Genomic DNA, 25,979 nt, shown 5'->3' with positions numbered 1-25,979 from the left:
AAAAATAATTTTTTTAAATAATATTTTTATTTTTGTAAAAAAAAATTATCAGACCTTTTAACAAGCTTTAGACCAGGCTGAATAACAGGCCGTGCTTAATACTTTAGAAAAAGTCTATAGCAAGTTGCAGGCCAGACTCAGGCCAATTAACTGTATGCATGACAGGTCAGGCCTGTTAAGAAAGTATGGCCTGGCCTAGCCTGTTTCCACCTGTAACAAGGGGTAATATCAAGTTCCTCCAACAATGGAAGCTTTTGAGCCATCTCACATAATCCTTTGTCTGAAATTCGATAGCATTTAACAAGTCGCAAGTGTCGTAATTTATGACATCCCCTGTTAGAAATCATCATACAAACTGTTACATTGTAAATCCACAATTAATTTGTCCAAATCACTTATTTAGACAACTCAATAACAAAACACCATAATCATAATAATATACTGGGAAGAGAAACAACACACAACAATAATGCATATTCGTACTCTCTAGTAACATTTGAACTTCACTTAGAGAAGTAACAATAAACATACTAAGAATACAAATTTAAAATACAAAATACATATTAAAAATGTATTAAACTACATATATTATTTATGAGTAATGCTACATGTACACTAAAATCAACTACCTATATAAAATATATGTTAAAATATAAATACATATTGAAAATAAATTAAATCATACATGTATTTATATACAAATACATTAGGTAATCCAAGGGTGTGGATATAAGGGTGTGGAGGGAAACGAAGCATACCTTATAAGGGTGTGGATACCTCTCCCTAGCATGACGCGTTTTGACGAGTGAGTGTGGGGGCTTTGGCTATCATCCCTATCGTCAAAGGCAAAACCGTGAGGCCTTGTGTGCCAAAGCGGACAATATCGTGCTAGCGGGTGGTCTGAGCTGTTACAGATGGTATCAGAGCCGGAGCCCGGATCGATGTGCCAGCGAGGGCGCCGGGCTCCCTTAGGGGGGTGGATTGTAAGGTCCCACATCGGTTGGGGAGGAGAACGAAGCATGCCTTATAAGGGTGTGGATACCTCTCCCTAGCATGACGCGTTTTGACGAGTGAGTGTGGGGGGCTTCAGCTATCATCCCTATCGTCAAAGGCAAAACCGTGAGGCCTTGTGTGCCAAAGCGGACAATATCGTGCTAGCGGGTGGTCTGGGCTGTTACAAGTTCCCTGAAGAAGTTCCTCTACTTGGACAGTGCTTTCTTTCAAAGAAGCATTCCGCCAAAAATGAAGAATTGAATCAGAAACATGCAAATCTGGTTTATCACATAGCAAAGAGGCTGTTGAAGAAATCAATCTCCTTCATGTTTTACAGATTGTAATGTACTTTTCAATGTTTATCTTTCTGTAATTTCTTGAGTGAAAAGGCATATTGAGAGAGCTTAAGTAAAAGCCATGAGTGAAAAAAGGCTGAGAGATACACTTGAGAGAAAAGCCTATAGAGTTATTTTTAGATTTCTTTAGGTATGTCTATGTCTTATATCTTGTACCTGTGAGGTATCCCTTTCTTAGTTGGGTTAGCACTAAGAGTTAATAGTTAGGTATTAGCATAGCCAATGTCAAGTTAGATTAAAACTTGAGTGTGAAAGAATTTTGTCAATCCTGTAGAATTGGTGTATGTAATACTTTTAACTATAGTGAAATTCCTCTATTGTTGTGGAGGAGACTGGACGTAGGTTGCATAGCACAAGGCAACCGAACCAGGATACATGCCGGTGTTAGCTTTTTCCTTCTCTGCACTGTTCTGTTTTCTGATATTCATGAGACAAAAATAAATTGTCTCATAAATTTTTGCTGCTGAGTTCAAACAGAATCAGAAGTCAAAGTTTGTTTGAAAGGGTCATTTCAGTAACTGAAAAGAAAGACATAGATTCAACCCCCCTTCTCTAAGCCTACCACAACCTTCAATTGGTATCAGAGCTAAGGTCTCAAGTATCAAGCTTCACTGCTTGGAGCAAAGATCCAATGGCGAACAACTTGGCACTACCACAGTTGTCTACACCCTCATTGAAGGTCAGTCAAACAACCGGCCACCCTTCTTCAATGGGAAGAACTATGCCTACTGGAAAGAGAGGATGAGGATCTTCATCTAATCCATTGACTACAATATATGGAAGATTGTTATGAGCGGTCCCAAGATTCCAACAAAAACAAGTGCTAATGGAGTGGTGACTCCAAAAGAAGAAGCTGAATGGAATGAGGACGACAAGAAGAAGATGGAGCTGAATGCTAAAGCTATCAACCTTCTTCACTGTGCTATCAGCTTTGAAGAGTACCGAAAGGTGTCTAGATACAAGACAGCCAAAGAAATCTGGGAAAAACTCTAGGTTACACACGAAGGCACTAAACAAGTCAAAGAAACGAGGATTGATATGCTGCGAAAAGAGTACGAGATGTTTAACATGAAGGATGGAGAAAGCATTGATGAAGTGTTTGAGAGATTCTCAATCATAATCAACAACCTTGATGCTATGGGTACAAACTACGTAGAACAAACTTTGGTGAGAAAACTCCTTAGAAGCCTCACAAAAGAATGGGAAACTACTGCCACTATCCTAACCGAGAGCAACAACCTAAGCCCCATAACCTATGATGAGCTGAGAGGAAAACTCCTTGCCTATGAAACCACACACACAAACCCGGATTCAAAGAAAAAGGGAATAGCCCTCAAGTCAAAAGTAGAACCCAAAGAGAGTGAGTCTAGTGATGGTATTTCAGATGATGAGCTTATGTTTTTTGCTAGGAGATTTAGAAGGATGATGAAGAACAAGGGCAAATACAAGGGTTCAGACTCAAAGGAACACAAGATGGACTTGAGCAAAGTGACGTGTCATCATTGCAAGGAGGCTGGACACTTCAAGCTAAACTGTCCAAAGCTCAAAAAGGAGGACAAAAGAAAGAAGGAAAGGAAGAGAGTGCTCATGGCAGCTTGGGAGGATCTCGAGAACGACTCCAATGAGGAAGAAGATTTTGAAGGTGAAAACAAAGACTGTTTCATGGCTGGAAACAATAATTTTGATGAGGTAAATTACTTTGACTTTTCTATGGATGATCTACATGCTATTATTGATGATCTCACCTTAAATACCTCAAAACTGCTTGACAAGCACAATGAGTGCAGATCTGAAAGAGATGTGTTGAGAGCTGAAAATGAGTTTTTAAAAGAAAAAGTGAAGGAAACTGAATGTGCTTTGGACATTATTGAAGAAAACAGATTTTTAAAATCTGAACTTGAAAAATTGAAAGAAAAGCACATTGTGGATCCTTCTCATGAGTTAATTGCTGAAAATGAAAGATTAAATGATATAATTAAAAGGCTGAATGGTGACTTAGCAAAATTTACTCAAAGTTCTAGCAACTTGGACAAATTACTTGCAAGTCAAAGACCATTATTTGAAAAAACTGGTTTAGAATATATAGCCAAGGAAGATGCAGCTTTTAATGATTCCTCTATAAGATTTGTGGCTTCTTCATCAAATAGTAAATCCACACCAATCAAATCTGGTATTGGATATGTTCCAACATTTGAAGAAAAATTTGATGAAGTATACACAAGTGAAACTGAACCTTCACCAAGAACCGAACCTAGTTCAAATAGGCCAGATTTGGGATTCAACTCGAAAAATGAGGTAGCTTTCAAGAAACCACCGTTTTACAACAAAACCTCATTTTGGAAAAATCCAAAGGTTTTCAAAAATTCTGGTGAAAATGCTTTTGCAAAGAGGAATAATTATAACAAAAATCAGCTTGTCAAAAGAAATGCACCTCTTCCAAAAACCAGAAAATTTCAATCATTTAATCATTTCCAGCATGGTAGCTCATCTAAACATCAGCAACATGCATAAGAAAATTACTGTTTTAATTGCAAAAAAAATTTGGTCATTCATATGCACAATGTTTCATTGAAAAGAGAGTTATGAGAAACCAAATTTATAATGTTGTTTGTGATTTTAATGCACTTGGGCAACCAAGATGGATTAACTTCAAAGGATCCAAATTAATTTGGATACCTAAGGCTACTTGAAACTCTTCATGCAGCTTTGCCTAGCATCCAAGAACAAAAAGGACATGTGGTACATGGATAGTGGATGCTCAAGGCACATGACTGGAAGGTCGACTTACTTCATCAAACTAAACAAGTATGATGGAGGTTTTGTGACCTTTGGAGATGATGGTAAAGGTAAAATTATTGCTGTTGGAAAAGTAGGTAATGAACAATCAACTTTTATTGATGATGTATTTTTGGTATGTGGTTTGAAGCACAATCTTTTGAGTATAAGCCAACTGTGTGATTTAGGATATTTAGTGACTTTCAATAGACTTGAATGCTGTGTTGTTAATGAGAAGATAAATGAAGTGTTTTTTATTGCCAAGCATTTTAATAATATGTATGGACTTACTCTTGATGAACTAAAGGATCAAAATGTAGCTTGTTTTCATTCTAAAGAATTTGAAAAGTGGTTATGGCACAAGAGATTTGGCCATGCAAGTATGTTTCAAATAAACAAACTTGTAAAGAAAGAATTAGTAAGAGGTCTTCCTTTGATAAAGTTTGACAAAGACATCACTTGCGATGCTTACCAAATGGGAAAACAAACAAAAAGTTCTTTTAAACCAAAGGAAGACATCTCTACTAAAAGACCACTTGAGTTGCTACACATTGATTTATTTGGTCCAACAAGAACTCAAAGCCTAGGTGGAAAATATTATGGTTTAGTGATTGTGGATGACTATACTAGGTTTGGTTGGGTTTTATTTCTTGCACACAAAAATGAAGCATTTTCGGCCTTTGAACCTTTTTGCAAGAAAATTCAAAATGAAAAGGATTTAAAAATCTCTTCTATAAGAAGTGATCATGGAACTGAATTTGAAAATAATTTATTTGAATCATTTTGTGAGGAATTTGGAATATCTCACAACTTCTCTTGTCCAAGAACACCACAACAAAATGGTGTTGTGGAAAGAAGAAATAGAAGCATACAAGAGATGACAAGAGCTATGCTTTGTGAGAGTAATATTCCAAAATTCCTTTAGGCTGAAGCGGTTAACACGACTTGCCACATTTTGAATAGAACAATCATAAGGAAATTTTTGAAGAAAACCCCTTATGAACTTTGGAAAGGCTACCCACCAAACTTAGATTACTTCACATCTTTGGATGCAAATGATTTGTTTTAAATAACAAGGATAATTTGGGTAAATTTGATCCAAAGGTGTATGAGTGTTTGTTTGTAGGATATTCCACAACTAGTAAAGCATATAGGGTTTATCATCAAGATGTTAGGATTAATGAGGAGTCCATATATGTTACATTTTTGTGATACTAACTTGGTACAAAGCATTTTGAAAGATTGTGATACAGGAAATCAAGCTCAAAAGGAAGATAAAACTGCTCAAAATCATGAAAAGGAAAATTCTGGTCAAGCTGAACCAGAAACTACAAACGCTGAAAATTCAAGAGACAATTCTATTTTGTCTTATGAATCTGAAGGAGATCCTGGAATCAACAACACCCAGAATCCATTGGTGACTGAATCTGCCTCCAAGTCCACTAGACCTCGTGAATGGAGATTCTTGAAGAATTATCCAGAGGAATTTGTTATTGGGGACGTCTCTCATGGGGTTAGAACACGGTCCTCAACTAGAAAGGCAAATGAAGAGACAAACATTGTCCTTCTCTCACAATTGGAGCCTCAAAACGTCAAGGAAGCCCTTAGTGATCCTTCTTGGGTTAAAGCAATGGAGGATGAGCTTCTTGAGTTTGAGAAGAACCAATTGTGGACTTTGGTTCCAAGGCCAAGTGGAAAGAAAGTGACCAGCATCAAGTGGATATTTCGGAACAAGTTAGGAGAAGATGGCAGCATTGCAAGAAACAAAGCAAGGCTAGTGGCACAAGGATATGACCAAGAAGAAAGAATAGACTTTGATGAATCCTTTGCCCCTGTAGCCCGAATGGAAGCCATAAGACTTCTCTTAGCTTATGCTGTATTTTGTGGTTTTAAATTACATCAAATGGATGTGAAATGTGTATTTTTAAATGGTGTGATAGATAGAGAAGTGTATGTGGAGCAGCCACCTGGTTTTGAAAATAAAGAGCATTCTAATCATGTTTTCAAATTATCTAAAGCTCTCTATGGTTTAAGACAAGCTCCTAGAGCTTGGTATGAGAGACTTAGCTCTTTTCTTTTGAAAAATGGTTTTCAAAGAGGCACCATAGACACAACTCTATTTATCAAGAATTCTAATGATTCTTTTATTCTAGTCCAAATATATGTTGATGACATTATTTTTGGATTATTCAATGAATCTCGTTGTTCTGAATTTGGAAAACTCATGACAAGTTAATTTGACATGAGTATGATGGGTGAACTTAATTTTTTTCTTGGGCTGCAAATTAAACAAACTGAAAATGGTATTTTCATTCATCAAGAGAAGTATGCCAAGGAATTAGTTAAGAAATTTGGTATGGAAAATGCCAAACCCATGGAAACTCCCATGCACCCTAATTCAAAATTAGATAAGGGAGAAACTGAGAAAGATGTAGATGAGACTAGGTATAGAGGAATGATTGGCTCTCTTATGTACTTAACTTCCTCTAGACCCGATATTGTGCAAAGTGTTGGATTGTGTTCAAGGTTCCAATCCAAACCTAAAGAGTCAAATCTTTCTGCAGTTAAGAGGATTGTTAGATATGTTCATGGCACATCCAATTTTGGTCTTTAGTATCCTAAGATTGATGATTTTTCTACAGTTGGTTATCGTGATGCAGATTTTGCCGGTGATAGAGTTGATAGGAGAAGCACATCAGGCTTATGTTGCTTCCTTGGAAGGTCCTTGAATGTTTGGTCAAGTAAGAAGCAGCCAACAGTGGCTTTATCCACTGCAGAGGCTGAGTATATAGCTGCTTCTTCTTGCTGTTCTCAGCTTATGTGGTTAAAAACACAGCTTGCCGATTACAAATTAAATGCTAAAAATATTCTCTTGCTGTGTGATAACATGAGTGCCATTAATATTTCTAAAAATCCAGTTTTGCACTCTAGGACTAAACATATTGAAGTGAAATTTCACTCAATAAGAGAACATGTTCAAAAGGGGGATATTAGCATTAAATTTGTTAAATCGGAGGAGCAATTAGCAGATATTTTCACAAAACCACTTACTGAGGACAGATTCTGCATGCTTAGGACTAGCCTAGGAATTTTGACATATGATTCATTGTTTGAAAATTACTAATGTGTTTGCTTGAGCTTTTTGTCTTATAAACAGGTATGAGAAAATTCTAGGCAAATGAAGAACCTTCTCTCTAAACTGCGTTCTCTGGCCTTGTTTCACGTGCTAAATCATCTCGGCCTACCTTAAATTTCAGATTCTGGGTGGTCCATACATGTTTCCTTAAAATAAACCACCTCTGGACCCAAATGAGTGTTACATCATACATGTGTTTCATTTTATTTTAATTTGTTCTTTTTGTCCTTTAGTAAAAAGCTTTCATATTTAAAATTACTTTCTGTTTTATTTTTTTTAATGAGATTAAATCACTTTTCTTTGTGATGTCAAGTCTTTTTGGTTGATTTACCAAATCTGAAAAAGAAAGATTTTTCTTTTGTTGAAACTTTGGAATTTCTGGACTGGAATAATCTTTTTAACATCAAAAAGCCAATGCACCCACCTTTGGTCAAAGAGTTTTATGCTAATATGATTTACCATGATGACAGTGTTCTTTCTTATGTCAAGGGGTGACACATTGTGTTAAACTATGAAACAATCAGTGATTCCTTGAAATACATTGATGTTGGGGCTTGTGCATTTACTTCGGGTAAGTGGGATGAAGGAGTTGGTATTTCTTTCAATGATGTTTTGGCTCATGTTTGTGACCATGTTTTCTTGATTGATGGCATTACACCCACTCACAAAGCCCTAGGATATGAACATGCTCAGTTACACCGAATTGTCAACCACATCATTCTTTCTCAAAGCAGTTCATATCAAAGGGTTTCTTATACTAACACTCTTGTTTTGTATGTCCTTCTCACTAAAACAGAAATCTCTTTTGCTTATTTTATGGTAAGATACATGTTTGATTTTGTTATAAGTGAGAAAGATAAAGTTCTTCCTTATGGCATATTCTTAACTTGCATTTTTGAACACTTTGGTGTTGTTTTGTCTAAAGAGTCATATGAGAATAGACACCCTTATCTAAAGGAAGGTGGTTCAGTGAAACAGCAAGAGACCCACTCGTTCTGACAGGGCGGTTCTTGATGATGATGATGATGATTTCATTCCTGAGTAATCTCCTCCTCCATCCTCCACGGGAACTTCGGCCTTCACTGGATACAAAATTGTTCTATATGAAGTTTTTAAGGATGTGGTGCAGGAATTTGTTTCTCAGTCAAACCATTTGATTGCTATGAGTAAGAGCAAAGAAAACTAGTCACCAAGCATGAAAACTTCTTCAAAAAATCTAGAGATAGAGTGGCTGTATGAGTAGGAGTAGCATGATTGTGAATTTTGATTGCTGCTAAATTTTTATTGTGAATCTTGATTACTGCTACTGTGATAATTTTAATTAGCTGCTGTCATGTGAATTTTGAATGTGCTGTCATATGATTTCTGAAAGTGAATTTCAGTTTATGAATCTGCCTTACATGATAAGCTGCTATGTCTTACTTAGTTTTGGGCATTAGAACTTGAATTGATCATTGCTATTTTGTTGTGTCTTTTTATTCCACCGTTGATGACAAAAGGGGGAGTAGTAGCATATGAAGAATTTGAAATTTTGCTGTGAGTTTGAAACTTTGCTGCTGTTTGTTTTGTTTGGCATGAGAATGTGAACTTGCTTTATATGATCTGTTGCTGTTTTGCCTTTGTTAGTCGTGATGCTCTGTATTGCTAAGTTCTTGAGCAGTTTTGGGCTGGATATCTGGTATCATTGCTGATATATTTTGTTCAGTTTTGAGATATATATTTGGTTGTTTGCACAATCCCTTGATTCAGGTTCATGAGAAGTTAAATTGTTTGAAAACCTTGCTGACTGCTTCATCCACAGTTAACATAGTGTATATAGTCTATTATTGTGTTTCCTGTGAGTACATACAAACAGGAAGGAAGAGAATAGCACAAATCCAAGGGGAGCATTTCTTGAAAAGGAAAGGGGGAGTAACCCAAAAGCAAGTAACATCATTCAAAGGGAAGTTTCTTAACCTAAATCAAATTCATTTCTATTTGAGCATTGTTTCAATTATGTTTGTCATCAAGGGGGAGATTGTTGAGTTAAAAAATTAACTAACTTAATTGATAATGACAAACGTTATTTTATTGGGTGATTAATTAGTTTTGAATGTGTTTGGTTAAGTGTTGTAGGTCATAAATCAAAGAATCAGCAGCCCAATTGGAAGGAAAGAAAAACAAGTTTATTGGTGAATATCTAATCAACAAAGCCCAAAGTCACTAAGCAAAGAAACCAAATGGGCTAAGAAGTAAAAGAAGAAAATTCAAGCCCAAGTTGATCCTACCAAGCTTCTCATACAAGATTGATGTCTTCACTCTCTCTTATTGCTGTGGTCAGCAACAAAACACAAGAAAGAGAGCTTCATCCTTCCTACTCATTTCATCAAAGAATAAAGAAAGAGAAAGCCTAATCTCAAAGGCCTCAAAGTTGATGAAGTGAGCCCATATTCATAAGCAAGCCCATTAGGTGATCCAAGTCCATTCCTTATCTAACTTAGTGGCTACCCAAGTAACTAAAGTTCATTTGCATCTGAACTAATCCCTTCTCTATGGAACCAACTCTCTATTCTCATTCTTCTCTTCTCTTACCCACGCATGACAAGATGGCTATGCTAGGGTTCACATCCTAGAAGAAAAAGAGAGTTCCTGGTCGCAAGCTTTGTCTTTCAGACAATACACAAAGAAGAAAAGGGGAAAAAGCTTCTTGAAGAAAAGGTCAAATCAATGAAGCCAAAAGTAAAGGGCTCCTCTAGCTTAATCAGAAGATAAAGGTAGATTGTTTCTATTTACATGCATGTTGATAGCTTGATTGAAACCTACCTTCTTCTACACATACCATTTCGGAAAAAAATGAAGAAAGTAGTGTTTGTTTTTTCCTACTGTGAATCAATGAATAAGATTGTTTCTTGGAGTCAAAGCACAAGATTAATGGCTTGGATTCTGATAAGCTGATTGAGAGAGAAAAATGTTACTGCTGCTGTGTCTGCTACGACGCATAGTTCTAAGTTAAAATCCCTGATTTTTTGGGCTGATGAAAGAAAGAGAGAAAGGCTAATTTCCAGCTAGTTCAAGAACCAAGGAGCTGAACCCTAGCTGTGGCTAAAGCAAGATACAAATAGGAAAATCACTTCAGTTTGAAGGCAAGGAGAGATAACCAGTATTTGGTGAGTTGTGTTCTGAAAAGAGTTCCCTGAAGAAGTTCCTCTACTTGGACAGTGCTTTCTTTCAAAGAAGCATTCCACCAAAAATGAAGAATTGAATCAGAGACATGCAAATCTGGTTTATCACATAGCAAAGAGGCTGTTGAAGAAATCAATCTCTTTCATGTTTTACAGATTGTAATATACTTTTCAATATTTATCTTTCTGTAATTTCTTGAGTGAAAAGGCATATTGAGAGAGCTTAAGTAAAACCCATGAGTGAAAAAACGCTGAGAGATACACTTGAGAGAAAAGCCTAGAATTATTTTCAGATTTCTTTAGGTATGTCTATGTCTTGTATCTTGTACATGTAAGGTATCCCTTTCTTAGTTGGGTTAGCACTAAGAGTTAATAGTTAGGTATTAGCATAGCCAATGTCAAGTTAGGTTAGAACTTGAGTGTGAAAGGATTGTGTCAATCCTGTGGAATTGATGTATGTAATACTTTTAACTATAGTGAAATTCCTCCATTGTTGTGGAGGAGACTGGACGTAGGTTGCATAGCACAAGGCAACCGAACCAGGATACATGCTGGTGTTAGCTTTTCTCTTCTCTACACTGTTATGTTTTCTGATATTCATGAGACAAAAATAAATTATCTCATAAATTTTTGCTGCTGAGTTCAAACAGAATCAGAAGTCAAAGTTTGTTTAAAAGGGTCATTTCAATAACTGAAAAGAAAGACATAAATTCAACCCCCTTCTGTAAGCCTACCACAACCTTCATCTATTTTATTTCATCATCAGACTCTTAATTAAAAAAAAAATTCCAAACTAACTATAATTTGGATTGAATAATTATTTATATGATTATTTCATGCATTAAAAATATTTAAAACATATTATATATATAATAATATATGATAGTAAGGTAGCAATTTACTGTTTAATTTCAAAAAGGTATTGAACAGTTATTGTTTATTTTTTATTTTATATATGAAATTTTTTGCATAATTAAAGATACAAATTCTTAAAGACGGACACTTTTAGTATAACAAAAAGAATTGACTAATGTTTAGACAAAAAAAAATTCTGATGACGTAAAATTTTTCATTGACAATAATTTGAAATAAATAATTTAGACGTGATTTAGCATCATTTAAAAGTACGTAAAAAAAATGATCCATGAACCATTAGTCAGACTTGATCCATGAACCATTACTGATGAAACTATTGTGCATCTTCCATGTCAAAACATAAAACATATACTTTTGTGGTTACTAATGCCCCTTCCTTTCTTTCGTGTTTCTTTTTCTTTGGTTTCAATTTATCATTCTTCTTATTCTTCTTCTTCTTTTCTTTATCTCTAAGATATCTTTAAAATCCTTTGCGTGATCTTTGATTCTTTGTACATTTTTCTATATCATATATTTCATCCCAATTTGTTGTCACTTCTTCTTCTTCATCTTCTTCTGATAACTCACCGTTATCTTGTGATTTATTCTCAGCAATATAATGATCGCACATTTCCTTGCAAGATCTATAGGTATATGTTAAGTCATCGTACCAATCTGCATTACATAGTTTACCAAATTTATAGCCAAGAAAATCCTCGAGTGCATTTGGTTCTATAAAATATTTTAACTGTTTATCACACATTTTTCTTAATCTTCCCTCCAAATTAACGTTGTCACACCAACGTAAGTCCAGAGATTCAAGATAACGACAGCCGTCAAGAATGGCACTTACACCATTGTTATCCAAACAACTGTTTCTAACAAGTTGTAGATGGCGCAAGTTAGACATATTTTGTGCAATAGCAAATGCATCTTCGTTACCTATGGGCATATTTTGTACAATAGCAAATGCATTTTCGTTACCTATACTGTAATCATTGTGGTTAAACTTTAATGATTTTAGAAGAGGACAACATTGGCCAATAGCTTTTAAAACAATACTAGTTACATATTTACAAAGAGTAATTTCGAGTGCCTCCAACAACGAAAGCTTTTGAGCGATCTCATATAATCCGTAGTCGGAAGTAGTATAGAAGCATTGAACAAGTCGTAACCGTCGCAACTTACACTGCCTGTACAAAATTACCATTCCATCATATACATCACATAATTTAATAATAATTAAATAAATTTTGTTTAAAAAAAAAGAGCTAAACACAAAAATAAATATGAAACATAATTCAAACAGAAAAAGCAAAATTAAATCAAGCTATATTCAAACAACAACAATACTAGATGACTAATAAATATTATTATTTTAGATTAGTATTTAGTTAATAATAATTTGTATTCATATTTATAAAAATTTGTATATAAAAAATACATAATTTATATTTATCTATAACAATATCTATAACAATATATAATGGAAAAATTCATTTTTAGTGTCCAATTTTACTTTCCATTTTTATCCTTTTTTAATAACTTACTTACGGTTACAGCATTCTACTACTTCATTTCCATCCACGTTCACCTCAATATAACTTCTCCACGTTAATTCTACTACTTCATTTCCATCCACGTTCACCTCAATATAACTTCTCCACGTTAATTCCCACTACTGCATCAGTTAATTTCTCTCACATCAGTTACTGCGTTAATTGTATTATTCCCAATTTTTTTTCTTAATCTCTCTCACTTCACTGGTTACTCCATATCTCTCCATAATAGAAAAAATTTCCTTCGTTTTTTCTTTATCTTCTCCTGCCTTCTTCTCACTTTGCCTAAATATAATGTAAAATTTACTGTAATTTATTTTTCGTCATTAAATAAAAGTGTAGAACTGTTTTTATATGTTTCTTTGATTAATTATAGTTGACAACATACCAATGGAAGATTCACGTGGAAGTGGTCGACGAACTTGGCAAGACTATGCCAGACAACGAAGACAAAATATGAGTGAAGAACAGAGGCAGCAACACCTTGCCAGAAGGCGTGCCAGTTACCGAGAGAGTATTAAACGAGGAAAACAAATCGATACATCAAGTGGACCAACTAACATGGCAACACCATTACAAGATATCACAAATATACCTCCTAAATAATACTCTATATCAGGTACTCTAAGTTATACTTCTCATTAATAAATTTATATTGTTAGTTTATTATTTAATATGAATTATTTTTTACGATATATACCAATTATGTATAATTTATTTTTTGAATATACCCTTAAATGATCAAATTACATTATTTTTATCTTAATAATGATTTTTTTACATATACAGATACTCACAATAACACCGGAGCTGGTTCAAGTAATATACCGAACGATCCAAATATGGGTAGGAATCCTATATTTATATTTATTTAATTAATAATAATTTATTTTTTCTTAAATTTTGATTCAATAAATCTTTTATTATTGGCCTAAATAATAATATTATATTATCTTAAATGTACGTTACATCATTATAATCTCAATTATTAAATACTTATCTAATAATTTTTTAATATAATATCATACAAATATAAAATTTAGTTAACTGTATTATTATAAGAAAAATATATATATATATTCACTGTTTAATAATATATTTGTTATTAAATATTTTGACTCTGTAACAAAAAAAACTTAATACATAATTCTGGTATTTTTTTAACCTTTTTTCTACAATTTAGTTCGCCATTTAATTTGAATTATTTTTACAATATCTCTATGTTACTGTACTCTACCGAATGTACTCTTAAATTCTCAGTCTACATTATTTTCATGTTAAGAATAAATTTTTTAAATATTTAGATACTCATAATAAAAGCGAAACAGATTCAAGTAATAGACCGAATGATAATAAATATGGGTAGGACTCCTGTATATTTATTTAATTAATAATAATAATAATTTATTTTTCCATAAATTTTGATTCAATAGATCTTTCATTAAATAATATTTTTTCACCATCAGTTACAAAAAAATTCACACGTAACTTCTTTCTCAATCCTCTACTTAAATAATCTATTTTTTTATCATTTCTTTAATTTTCTTTACTTCTCTTACTCAGTTCTAACATTTTTACCTTTTGAATAACTCTTTAGACAACTTCCTAAAATAGACTATGACTATGATAAATGTTGGTTTTAGAAGCATGTACGAAAAAAGCAAAAGAATAATTTATGATGAAAGAAGTGTTCAATTATCATCAAAATAATAGTGATAAGTAATTTTTGAAAAATTTTATTATATTTTGTGATATTTATTTAAATTATATTTTATTTAGTTTTATCTTAGTTTTAGTTTGTACCATGTCTGTAGCTTCACTCTAATTATTTTATTAGAGTTTTTGTTGTAGTTTCTTAAAAAAAATTATCATTTTTGTATTTCTTTTGATATTTTTCTTCTCTTTTCTTTAACATTCTCAATTGAATTGCCTCCATCATCCCCCTTTACCTTCTTTTACTGTGGTTACAATTTTTTTTTTCAATTTACTTATTCAATCTATATTTTTAATCTATTTTTTATATTTTTAATTTGTTACCAATTTTTCATGTAGACAAATAGCGTTATGTCTTTTACTCTCATTAATTTGATTTGACAAAAAAAATAGTTTCTTTATATTTTATATGTACACATTTTATTTATTTTTTTGACATGTTTGTATTTAACTATCTGTCAACGATGGGATGAAAAAATTTTATAAATATTTTTTAATATTTTTCTTTTTAAATTGCTTTTAATGGGATAATTTTTTTTAATTTTCTAAAATACTTTATTACTTAGAATATTGTATTTAAAATTTGAGTATATAAATATTTTTAAATTAAACTAAAATAAATAAATTATACTAAAAAAAGTTTATTAATTTTGTCTTTTATAATATTATTTGTTTGGCATATTGGCTTAGTTATTTAATTGGTATATAATGTATCCAAGAAAATTACACCTATTAAGTATTTCTTAAAATATTAGTATACTAATTTTCTAAATAATTAATTATTTAGAGTACTAGATTTTTTTTTTTACCAAAGATATGAGACTCGAACCCGCAACCTCTTAATTGAGTATGGGGAGACTATGGCATTTGAACTATTACTCATTGACTTTAGAGTACTAGATTTGATATTTAATTATGTAAAGTATTGTATTTGTCATATAGAGAATAATAGCAAGAGAGAATAGTGTTTGATATAGGAAGGGATATAATAAAAATATAAATTAATAATTTTGAAAAAATAATAAAATTAAAGATAATTTAAAAAATTAAATATAAAATTAAAAAAATATTTTTTAATGATTAAAATTATGCATGAAGATAGAGAGTGCTTTGAATATAAATTTTTATTTGGGTTTCAAATTAAAACTAATTAAAAATAAATAATTAAACTTAATAATGTTTAAAAATAATTAATTTGTAAATAATGTTTTTAAATTTTTATTTTGATTTTGTTACACATAATTTTTAATCGAATAATCTTGACGGGTTTATATATTTATTTTTATGGTCAGTAAATCTGGCGGTTTTTTAAGACTAAAGAAGCTATTGATAAGAAGATATACGATGAATTACGAAAGATTTTCTTCAGATACACAATTTTTATACTCTCCTATTTTGTTTATTAATTATTCTTATATTTTGATATTTAAAAATAAAAAAATAAGCATTCTCATTTATTCTATTTTTCCACTATTTATAAAAAAATGAAGACCTCTTCGTATTTAGATTCATATTTTGGCCTATCATTTAAAAAAGAAGAAGACAAATATGAGTAACCATGACATTTAAGTAAAAATTATTTTCTGTAAATAACTAACATGTATTTTATTTTATATATACTCTTTTTGAATCAGAATAATGTTATTATTATTTTTTTAATTATATTTTAGTTTATAGTAATTTTAATTTTAATAAAATATGATATAAATAAAGTCACATCAACATTAAAATAAAAAAATACTTATCTAATAAATTTAAAGAGTGAATCATATATTAACAAAAAGTAGAATTAATTTCTTAAAAACAATAGAAAAGCGGCTGAACAGGCACGTTAGTGCCTGTTGAGCCGCTAGTATATATATAAAGAGAGAGAACAGATACAAAAAGATGTATTATCATAATAAAATATCACTCTATGAATAATTATATTTGTTAAGTAAATTTATTTATACACTATATCTATTATATTATTTTATGTAAAATTAAAATATACTCTCCTAACTTAATATCATATAAATATTTTCTTATGACGTTACCCAAAATTAAATTGAGATTATCTCTAAAGTTTTGACACTGTAAATAGGGTATAATTAATATCTAATATTTTAATAATTAAATACCTAAAATAAGTTAATAAATAACAATAATTAATACTTAATATATATATATATATATATATATATATATATATATATTTATTTCGGTATTGTCCAAAATTAAATTGACATCATGTTCAAAGTCTTAATATTGCAATTGGAGTATAATTAATACCTAAAATTTTAATAATTAAATACCAAAAATAAGTTAATTAAATAACAATAATTAATACTTAAAATATTGAAAAGGAATTTTTAATGAATGTGAAAAATAAAAAAAATAATTAATAAATAATAATAGTGTTTAAATAAAAGAATTGATAAAGAATAATAATTATAGGTAAAAATAGTGTATTTATTTTGGAGAAAAAAAAATATATGAGAAATTATTTAATAACTCGTGCCATGCACATGATAATAAATTGTTCAATAACTTGTACCATGCACGTGATAAGGTTGAAATTATAATTTTAAATTATTTTATTAAAATTACTTTGAATTGTAATAATTTGATTAATAAAAAAGTAATATGTTATGCGTTCGTTTTTTCTTAATCTGGTGTTAAGTGTAACAACTCTAATATAATCATTAATCGTTTTTGTTAATCTTCTTTTTTTTTCTAAATTTATGATTAAAATAATAATTATAAATATTAATAATTAAATAAATCATTATATTATAATTATTTACGTTTTATTCCCAAAATAAAAAACGTACTATTTCTTTTTTAAATCATAATTTTTTTATTTATGCTACCGGTATATATTAATCGTTTAGTCAATTGTTTTTTTATTGGTAGGATATATTTATTTATTTTGTTTAAATAATTTTAAATTTTTTATTATTTAAATATACATATATATTAAGTCACCTATGCTAATTATTTTTTGATTTTCTGATTGTGAATATTTTATTTTGAGCCTACAATCATTCAATAATTTTGTTATTCCATTAATACCATCATACGCATAATAATCTTCATAAATAATAATAATTTTTTTATTTATTTATATGTATATATTAATTATTTAGTTAATAATTTTTTTATTCTCAAAATATATTTATTTTATTAAATAATTCTAAATATTTTCTTATTTAGTTTATACATATATATTAATTGTATGTAGATATATTTAAATCGCATATATTAGTTATTTTCTGATCATAATTTTTTTTAGCCTACAATCAGTTGATAAGTTTTTTTATTCTTTATTACTAATGTCATGGTATGTGTAATCTTCATAAATTATAGTAATTTTTTTATAGTAATTTCTTTATTTATGTATACGTATATTTTAATTTTGTTAAATAATTTTAAATATTTTTTTATTTATGTATACATATATATTAATTGTACATAAAAATATTTAAATCACATATATTAATTTTTTTTGTTATGATTATTTTCTTATATATATGATTATTTTTTATTCTACAACTGTGCAATAATTTTTTATTTTTTCTATCCATGCATATTTCTCAATCCCCTTTCATACACATGATGATTAACTATTTTTATTTTAAATGGTGATGTTTTAATTTTTTTTTCTTTCGTGTATTTTTATACATGGGTAAAAAAAGCAAAATTACGTATTGTGACTCTTTTTCTTTTTCCATGCTTTAATCTTAATTAATCAATCTTGTGTCCACACAATATAATTAAATTTTTAATCACTTTAGTATATTGATGAATTACATTTCTCTTAATAATTGCATTCCTAATCTGAAATACAAAAAAATAAAAAAAAGTGATGCATATATCCAAGAAAAAAAATAAACTTAAAAACCGAAAAAAAGAAAGAAATTTCATATTAAAAAAATTAAAAAATAACATATCAAAAAAGAATAGTCATAATATATAAATTGAGACAACAATTTAAATTTCTCTAAAACTAATTTAATCAAATACTAATATTAGAACTAAATTATTTAAATAATATTTAAGCTATTCTAATCCTTAGATACGTATAGATTAGAGTCATTCTAGTAATGATAACCTATTGAAATAACATCATAAGATCGAACATTTAGAATCCATACAAATTCAAACCATTTTTTTGTTAAAATTGTCAAACTAAATTGACCTTTATTTTCCTCAATGACATTGCATTGATGCACCAGAAGGCCGGTAGTTTCTGAAAAAATCACAGTATGTTATAAAATTATTTTAATACAAAAGTTTAAGAGAAGAAAATTTAAATATAGTACCAATCTTTGAAATTGCATCTTCAAATTTGAACGAATTTTCTAAAATTGAACCTAAATTGAGAAAATTCAATCTTATTAGATGCTCCACTTCGAATATTTTCGGACAAACGTAGAAAGCGTTGAGAGAATGAGACTTGAACTTGACCTACAAAACTCCTTGAAAACAATTGCTCAATCAAAGAAAAATAACAAATTAGAAAAAAAGAATGCTTTACCTGTTAGATTTAGACTCACAAATCACAAAAGAAACGCTATATATAACCTAGGTTAGTAGGACAAAAATAATTATAGAAATTAATTATTGATATTAATATCAACTTACCACTATTAACGTTAGTATCATATTTATGGCAATTAGTAGTACAAAAATAATTATAGAAATTAATTATTGATATCAATATCAATTTATCACTATCAACGTTAGTATCATATTTATGGCAATTAGAATTATAGAATTATGTTTATTTTTTATTTTTAATTATTGATATCTTAATCTTTTTAAAAATATGTTTTGCTTTTTTAAAATATAACGTGTGCATGTGCTGTTTAAACCTTTTCTATTATTATTATTATTGTTATTAATTAATTAATTAATTAATTAATATTAATATCAATTTGTCACCATTAATGTATGTATCAATTTGTTACTAATTATGTTTGATTAAAAATAATAATTGAAAAATAATCATTAAAAATATTAATGATCGACAATTAGTATTATACAATTAATATAATAATTAGTATCAACTTATATCAACGTGTATATCAACTTGCATAATGATGGAGAATTAGAATTATATAAATTAATATAATAATTAGAATGATTAAAAATATTTAATGATTGACAATTAGTATAATAATGTATTAAATATTAATTTTTATATAATTATAAAAAAGATATTTTCTTAAAATAGATTGAGAAGATAGTAAATATAAATATATTGAAAGTAGTACTTTTATTTTGGAAAGAAAAAAGTTCATAAGAAATTGACATCTCACTTCTAATATTTCTAAAAATATACTAATATACAAATAATACTAATAGTTGATAAATAATTGTGAAGACTTATTAATAATTAATATCTAAAATAAGTAAATTAAATAATAATAATTAAAAAAAATCTTTAACAAATGTGAGAAATAAAAATAAAAAAATTGATAAATAATAAATGTAAATATATTAAAGAATAATATTTTTATTTTGGAAAAAAAAAAAACTTATCTGGGAATGACACCTCATTTTCATTAGTTAAAAAAAAAATTTAATTTTAATAGATTAAGTGGATTATTATTATTATTATATCATTAAAAAGACTTATAAGACATGGAGGATAATGAACCTACCTTATCATCAATGAGAACCATTTTTAGGTAAGCTGTCTTACTCTTGTCAAATTTGGATGAGACTTTTCATAACCATATAATCCTTGCCTTTATTTTTCAGACCTTTTCATTACATAATCTACTATAGACAATAATAATATTGATAGAATCATAGCTTGTAGCCATTAGGTTTGAAAAATAGTAAAGAGAAAAAGAAATATGAATGAGATACGAATTTTCTAGATAATAAATAATTGAAACAATTGAGTATTGACTAATACGACTTTTATATATATATATATATATATATATATATACTAATTGCAAAGGATATGGATTTTTAATGGAGATACTTGCTATTATTAAAAAAAATTATATAAATAGCTAGAGACACCTGCTAAATATATATAGTAGATTATATTGTCCACATTAATTATATGACAAAATTTTGAGAAAAGAGATAAAACAGGAGATATATAAATATGTACAATATTATTGCTATATATGAAGCAGGTTTATATTGCTATAATTATAGAGACTTACTATAATTATATTAATTTTAATTATGACTGTAAATAAATAAAATAAGAAACAATCAGAAATAATTTTTTTCTTTTTATAATCAAAATTTACTGTAAATGTAAAAAATAAAATCACTAATGATTAAAAATTTGATTGAGAAATAAAACTCCATAATCTAAATTTAATTAGTTAACTAATTAATCTTATGTCCATATAATATTATTATTATTATATACTGATTAGAACTATATCAATTATATGAAGTCAAAATTATTATTATTATTATTATTATTATTATTATTATTATTATTATTATTATTATTATTATTATTATTATTATTATTATTACTGCATAATAGGTTATTAGTCACGTGAATTATTATTATGAAGTCACGTTAATTATGCTTGAAATCGATATAATTGCTATAATTGCCATATACTCTCAATTACATCGACTATATCAATTTAACTATATTAATTATATTTAAATTATTAGTCAATTATTTTAATAAAAATTCTTGTTATAATTAAGTTATTCCTATATTATTATCTTCTATCAGTTGTTATAATTAATTCAATAAAGATATTTATTCGATATATATGTTATCTATATTAATTATATACCAATATTTATAAGAATGAGTTAAAAAAAGTAATATATAAATATATATAATATAATTTTTATATAAAAAATAAAAATAAATGAATATAAACTGTATTATAAAAAAAATAAAGTCTATATATAGAAATAACGAAAAACTCAAGTAATTATTTATTGGTTTTTATTATGCTTAATGAAAATTGAGTGATCTAAAAAATAAATATGGAGATGACATACACACGTATATTAATACAGAAAGAATATATATTCAAAACACAAATTTATTCTTTATCTTTATTAAATATTTAGATTAATTCAGTTAAATGATAATACATTAATTGATAATTAGTTTAATAATATATTAAATAAAAAATATCATTAATTGATAATTAGTTTAATAATATATTAAATATTAATTTGATATAACTATAATGAGGATATTTTTTCAAAATAATATAATTATACATTATTTATGAGCTAATTATAATGTAATTAAAGATATTATTATGACATAATATTTACTTTATTTTTATTATACTTTGTATATATCATCAAAAGATATTATTTTTTTTAGATAAAATCTATTTTTTTCGGCAAAGAAATTGTGTTTAGGTCCACAATTTACTATATGTTTAGGTAGATATTTTTTTTGAATTTAATGAAAATACAACTAAAAAAATAAAGGATAAAAATAAACTTAAATATATCTTACAATACTTCATTTTATTAAAATATTTAAAAATAGCACATTCATGAAAAATACTCATAATATATAATTTGAGACAATAATTTAAATTTTTTAATACTAATTTAATCAAATACTAAAAAACTAAATTACTTAAACAATATTGATTTTATTTTAGTCCTTAGTCACGTATAGAATATAGTCATTCTCGTAACGACAACCAACTGAAACATCGTAAGTTTGAACATTTAGAATTCGTGCAAATTCAAACCATCCTCGTGTTAAATAAACTTCATCATCCGCTATACATGCAATGCGGCAAGGTATAGAATTGCCACACCAAGAAACCAAACTAACCCTTATTCCCCTCAATGGCATTGCCTGCATGCAAAGAAAGCCAATAATTTCTGAAAAAAAAATCACAATATGTTATAAAATTATTCTAATAACGAAAGGCTTAAAATAAGAAAATTTAAATATATTACCAATCGTTGAAATTTCATATACGAGTTTGTCACGAATTTAGCAAAATTGAACTTAAATTGAGGGAATTCAATCTCATTATGTGCTCCACTTTGAAGATTCTCGGACAGACGTAAAAAGCATGGAGGGGATGAAACTTGAACTTACCGCATAAAGTTCCGTGGAAACAATTCCTCAATCAAAAATCGAGCTCCTCCCAAGAAAGCTAACTTTAACAACATTCCATTAGGTTGGTCATAATAGGTGAGTAGATCCAATCATCCTTCGGTAAAGTAGAGATTATTGCCCCTTCTTTGAACGTTTATATCCATGTAGTTGGAACCCGAATCAGTAAAGACAACTCGATGAGGTATTTCATGGATGTGATGCATTGTAAACGATTGTGGCAAAAGACAATCAAACTGGAACATTAGACGATAAGAATAACTTATAGCAACAACAATTAATAAATTATCAAAAGAATAATATAATAAAATGAGTATATGAAAAATATTATAAAAAATTATAAATTGTACCTTAAAAGGATCAACTTCAATAAAAAAACGAAGAATACATTCTTATTCTATGAAGTAGTAAAAAAAATATAAAATTATGAGTTGACTCTCAAATTTAGATTCATGTACCACAGAAAAACACTATATATAGACTTTAGTAAAACAAAAATAAATATGTAAATTATTTATTATTAAGGTAATTTTTTATTATATACAGTAATTTTGCATCATATATTAATTTTGTTAAAATTATATAATTTTATCATATCATAATTAGAATTATTATATTCTATCATAATTAGAAAAATTTCGGACAATAAATAAGAATATTATACCTAATATACACCGATTGAAATAGAAAGAGGATAGAGATATATTATCATGGACGGGTATAATAACTAAAAATGTTTGAAATAAATATCATAAGAAGATAGAATTATAACGGGTTAAAGTAATTAAAAAATAACTTGTAGAATCATTATATGCTAATGCTAAAAATAATTTTACCTAACCCTATTATAATTTTTTCGATTACCAATGATAAATTATTATAATTTTAAGATGTTACTTTACCCACGTGGCCATGTGATAATAATTTCAATTTTATTATTATAATTTATTATTATTATTATTATTATTGTTATTATTATTATTGAATAATGAATAAAAATTAAAATTATATCAATATTTTTATAATTAATATAATTAAAATAACTAAAAATATTTAAAATTAATGTGTATTATTAATATTATAAGATTTGATCATTTTATGATTAGAATCAAATATTCTTATCATGATTACCACAACCAGTGCCATTATCATATCATTATCATATATTATTATTATTATTATTATTATTATTATTATTATTATTATTATTATTATTATTATTATTATTATTATTATTAAAATGATTAAAAGTATTTTTAATTGATAATTGAAAAATAGTTTAATAGTGCATTAAATATTGATTTGATATAATAATAATGAAGATATGTTCCTAAATTGGTATAATTATATATTAGTCATTAAATATTAATTATAATATAATTATAATAAAGATATTTTTTATAAAATAATTTAGAATAGATGAAAAATTTCATGCATTTTGGAGGAAAACAGACTCACGAGGGATCGACACGTCACCTTTATTAGTTGGGGAAAAACCCAGTTTTAGTATATTAAGCAGATTATAATGGGTTAAAGTAATAAAAAAATAACTTGTAGAATTATTATATGCTAATGCTAAAAATAATTTTACGTAATCCTATTATAATTTTTTCGATTACCAGTGATAAATTATTATAATTTTAAGATGTTACTTTACCCACCTGATAATTTTAATTTTATTATTACAATTTATTATTATTATTATTATGAATAAGAATTAAAATTATATGAATATTTTTATAATTAATATAATTAAAATAACTAAAAATATTTAAAATTAATGTGCGTTATTAATATTATAAGATTTGATCATTTTATGATTAGAATCAAATATTCTTGTCATGATTACCATGACCAGTGCCATTATTATTATTATTATTATTATTATTATTATTATTATTATTATTATTATTATTATTATTATTATTATTATTATTATTATTATTATTATTATTATTATTATTAAAAGTATTTTTATTTGATAATTGAAAAGTAGTTTAATAGTGCATTAAATATTGATTTGATATAATAATAATGAAGATATGTTCCTAAATTGGTATAATTATATATTAGTCATTAAATATTAATTATAATATAATTATAATAAAGATATTTTTTATAAAATAATTTAGAATAGATGGAAAATTTCATGCATTTTGGAGAGAAAACGGACTCACGAAGGATCGACACGTCACCTTTATTAGTTGGGAGAAAACTCAATTTTAATATATTAAACCTAGGTTGTTATACAATATAGTTCATAATTGAAGAAAATCTCAAATAAAATATTTTAAATGGATTTAGAACAACTTAGAGGGCAAGAATCCAAAGCCTAGACATCAAAAAGCAATGATATGTAAAAAAAAAAAAATTATGTACACACAAAAAATTAATATTAAATATTTTTATATAAAAATATGTATTGTTTAATTCATTTTTAATGTGTATTTTATATTTAACATATATTTTATATGAGAAAATATTAGAAAATAATGACTTTTGTGAATGTGTACAATACTACAATGGACTTAAAAAGGAAGGTATTTTAAAAATTAAAAATCAGATTCTTAATTAATTATTTAATAATTATTTAAATTCAAATTTTAAAATTTTAAAAATTAGGATTAGTAATTAAATTCATTCCCACTAAACTCTAATCATATCATAATCGTCAGACATTCCCTCCCTTTCATGCCACCGCACCCTCATCTTTGCCATTCTATCCCCTCCACGCCAACCGTGCTGTAGCCGCCGGAGGAGACTGTCGACACCACCAAAACCAGCTCTCGTGCACTTGTTCATCCGTAGCAGAGATGGATCCATCGGCAGCCACACCCATGCCTCCCCTTGCCGCTGCAACATCCCAATATATCAACAGAAAACAAGACAAATTAGAGCAAAACAAAAATCATTTGTATTCAAAAATAGATAGTTAGCAAAAATGGCTTTGGCACGTTTGGCTATGAAGAAGGTTGAAGAAAGGGTGGCTAATTGTTCATCATCACCGAGGTTTGGGAATGATTTATTAAGAAGGTTTGCAAGTTCAACAACAAGTGAGAAATCTGAAGCGGGTCAAGATATTAAGAAGGCGAGTGTTTTGTTTTATGGTGTTGCAGAGATTTTTGGCCAACTTAGTTTTTTTGGATTTCACTCCACTTACGTCTTTAAGGTATATATATTAACGGACAAATTTAGATGCTCGATGTTTAATTCACTAGGTTTGTAGATGGTTATTTTAATTCATTGGTTATTTTAATCCATTGGTTATTTTGTTTGATTTAGTTTAAGTATATACAATTAACAAATGCTGGATGTTTATTTTACTAGATAGTTGGATGATTATTTTAA

The 25,979-nt window shown here is 27.9% G+C and overlaps 1 protein-coding gene and 1 pseudogene across 1 annotated transcript; one reads left to right on the top strand and one right to left on the bottom strand.

The window, feature by feature from the left end:
- The window catches only part of LOC148546776 (F-box protein SKIP19 pseudogene), a 42,642-nt pseudogene that overhangs the window by 666 nt on the left and 15,997 nt on the right, over positions 1–25,979 (bottom strand).
- LOC148546777 (uncharacterized) lies at positions 2,385–7,298 on the top strand. Its single transcript, XM_088497961.1, has 5 exons — positions 2,385–3,038; positions 4,054–4,154; positions 5,355–5,541; positions 6,785–6,845; positions 7,282–7,298. The coding sequence occupies exons 1-5, from the start codon at positions 2,388–2,390 to the stop codon at positions 7,296–7,298; spliced, it is 1,017 nt and encodes a 338-aa protein (XP_088354087.1). The 5' UTR covers positions 2,385–2,387.

This window comes from Arachis ipaensis, chromosome B9, assembly GCF_059453495.1.
Source record: "Arachis ipaensis isolate K30076 ecotype BB chromosome B9, ASM5945349v1, whole genome shotgun sequence".
Classification (NCBI taxonomy): Eukaryota; Viridiplantae; Streptophyta; class Magnoliopsida; order Fabales; family Fabaceae; genus Arachis; species Arachis ipaensis.
This window is presented reverse-complemented; position numbering and strand designations above follow the sequence as displayed.